The 3,151-nt window shown below is 44.4% G+C and overlaps 1 protein-coding gene across 5 annotated transcripts in view; it reads left to right on the top strand.

The window, feature by feature from the left end:
- Positions 1–3,151, top strand: part of THOC5 (THO complex 5) — a 69,303-nt gene that overhangs the window by 38,958 nt on the left and 27,194 nt on the right. For all 5 annotated transcript variants that reach the window (XM_003789857.3, XM_012805258.2, XM_012805259.2 and 2 more), the window contains one exon: positions 733–841. In XM_003789857.3, coding sequence (XP_003789905.1) covers positions 733–841 — 109 coding nt within the window. The remainder of the gene's footprint in view (positions 1–732; positions 842–3,151) is intronic.

Here is a 3,151-nt window from a genome sequence, read left to right as displayed (position 1 = left end):
GGCTGGCGCCTTAGCCGGTTGAGCTATAGGCGCCGAGCCACTCTTTGCCTTTTCTTAAGAAAAATTTGTTTTGAGAAAATTTTAGACTTATAGAGGATTTGCAAAGATAATATGAGTTCCTAGCATCCCCCAAAGTTGCATCTTAATTAACTACAGTATAGTTATTAAACTCACTTTTCATTGGTCCAGTACTATTAACTATGGAATTTATTCACAGTTCCCTGGTTTGCCGTTTTCTCATTCTAGGATCCAAGCCAGGATCTCACATTACATTTAGTTGTCATGTTCCTGAGTCTCCTCCAGGAAATGTCAGTTCCTCAGTCTTTCCTTTTCTTTCCTGACCTTGATTAGACTGAGGTTATAGACTTGAGGGGAGAGTAGCAGAGATATGGTGGTCATCATTACATCACATCAGGGATACATGACACCACTGTATGGGTGATGTTGACCATGATCACTTGGCTCCTTTTATATATTGTATTTGTTAGAAGCTGAGTCACTAAGTCCAGCTCAAGGGCAGAGAAGTTAAGCCCCATCACTTGGAAGGAAGAGTAGGAAAGGATTTGTAGATTCTCTCTTCACTTTTATTGGTCAACATTATATTGTCATTGAGTTTTCATTTTTTTTAGCAAAAGATTATAAAAGCCTCTTTCAGTTTCTTTTCTATGATACTACTAACTCTGCTGAGTGTCTGACTCATAAATATCTTTTCTTTTCTCCCTTCCCTTCCAGATGACAGTGTGCTACACCTGACTTTCTACTACCTCATGAACCTCAACATCATGACCGTAAAAGCTAAAGTGACAACTACCACCGAGTTGATCACCCCCATCAGTGCAGGGTATTGGGCAGGCACCATGGGGAATGGAGTGTGTTTTGGGGACATGAGAGCCAGGGTGCAGGGCTGCTCTGGGTTCCTCCCTTTGGCTCTGAAGAAGTTCATGGCTATATTGACTTCTCTTGTTAGATTGGACAGACTAGAAGCACTAGGACATCACTGGTACTTAGAAAACACCTCTGACCTTAGTTAGTGAAATCTTACTATATATAGCAGGTGACAAAAGTAATAACAGAACATTTCCAAATTGAGTAGGTAAGGCAGAACACCAGCTTTTTGCAACCAGTGGAAAGTTTATTAATGTCAAATAAAATTTGGCCAAAATTATCAGGTTAAGGAATTTAGGCTGCTCTTTTCTTTTTCTATCCCAGGGTGCTGGGATTTTTGCTTCCCAGCCCAGCTCAAGCCCCCAAGGAAGACTATGGTAAATCAGTGTGGAAGTTTTGAGGAGGGTGACCACAGGCATACTACATAGTAATGACAACCATTGCATCCATAGGGAGTCTGACCATGGCAGTCTTGTTGTGCAGCTAGAGATGGGGAAGAAGGGAGGACCAAGAGGGCCTCAGGGTGAAATAGCCTCTACTGAAAAGAGCACTGCCCCAGGTGTGGTGCCTGTAGCTCACTGTTTAGGGCGCTGGACACATATACCTGGGCTGGTGGGTTCAAATCTGGCCCGAGCCTGCTAAACAACGACAACTACAACAAAAAAATAGCTGGGTGTTGTGGCAGGCACCTGTCATCCCAGCTACTTAGGAGGCTGAGGCAGAAGAATCACTTAAGCCCAAGAGTTGGAGGTTGCTGTGAGCTATGACGCCACAGTACTCTATCAAGGGCAACATAGTGAGACTCTGCCTCAGAAAAAAAAGAAGCAGTGCCCCAGCCCAACACTCCTGGCCCTTCCTTGACCTGGTCCACTGTCAACTGTAGAAAGGTCACCAGGGGAGCCAGGTATAGTGGTAAATATTTGTGGCCGGGTGCTTGGAAGGCTGAGGTGGGAGGATGGCTTGAGGCTAGGAGTTTGAGTTCCAGTGCAGCCTGGGTAGTGAGTCCCCATCTCAAAACAAAAAAATGAAAGGTTACTGAGGCTCGCAGAGGCACAGGTCTGGTGTTTAGTGGGGCAAGACTGTTCCTATACCTTCCGGTCTGCCTAATGATAGAGGGTCTCCTGAGTTTTATTTATTTTTTTTGAGACACACTGTCACTATGTCACCTTTGGTAGAATGCTGTGGTGTCGCAGCTCACAGCAACCTCAAACTCTTGGGCTTAAGTGATTTTCTTGCCTCAGCCTCCCAGGTAGCTGGGATTATAGGTGCCCATCACAATGCCCAGCTAATTTTTTGTTGTAGTTGCCATTGTTGTTCAGCAGGCTCAGGCCAGGCTCCAATCTGCCAACCCTCGTGTACATGACCAGCACCATAACTATTGTGCTACAGGCCCCAACCCTCTTCCTAGGTTTTAGAACCTGTACTTAAGAGTCCATGTCCCCTTCAGGCCACAGCAGCCTCCATCACTGTGCTTGATGGTATTGGACTCTGTAGGGCCACATTAGGTGAAATTGACCCCTTTTCCCCCTGATCCCAGCAGAGGGAGCCCAGGGCTGGCTTCTTCAGAGCACCCCCTGCTCAGCCAGGGCTCTCCATTCAGTGAGCTGTTCCAGGGCCCCCAGGATCATGGTGAAGCTTCTGCTTGCTCCTTTCTCACTCTGAGAAATGCTAAGCTTCATGCTAGGGCTGCAGGCTGGCTTTATTACATGCTCAACTCCAGCTCCTTGCTAAGCTATGTACCTGGACTCAAAATCTGATTTCTCATTGATTTTTTTAGGAGTTACTGTTTTGTTTTATTGTGTTCTGAATCTGGATCCATATAAGACTCAGACATTCACTACTAATGAGCAAATTTCTCTCAAGTGTCTTTTCATCTGTATGTCCTACAATCTTTTCACTTGTTGGAGAAAGTGGTTTGCCCTATAAATTCCCTCCAGTCTGGATTTTGATGATTGCATCCTTGTGATACAATTTAACATGTTATTCTTATGTTACTCTTTCTCCCTGTATTTCCTATAAATAGGGAGTTAGATATGGAGGCTTGATCAGATTCCCTTTTTGCATGGAGGGGATAGGGCAGGGCTGTGTCATAATTGTTAGATATATCCATCAGAAGGCATAGCTGTCTCTATTTTTGTGATGTAGCAGCATGGATGACTGGCCTGGATTTGTCAGTTCAATGAGCATTAATGTATATGATATAGACATCTTAATCAGAATTATACCAACATTACCAGATTTTCCTTAAGAATTTATTTTCTGGCTC

Source organism: Otolemur garnettii, unplaced genomic scaffold (assembly GCF_000181295.1).
Source record: "Otolemur garnettii isolate 467f Iridium unplaced genomic scaffold, OtoGar3 scaffold00038, whole genome shotgun sequence".
NCBI lineage: Eukaryota > Metazoa > Chordata > Mammalia > Primates > Galagidae > Otolemur > Otolemur garnettii.
Note: the sequence above shows the minus strand (reverse complement) of the source record. Positions and strands in the feature narration are given on the sequence as shown.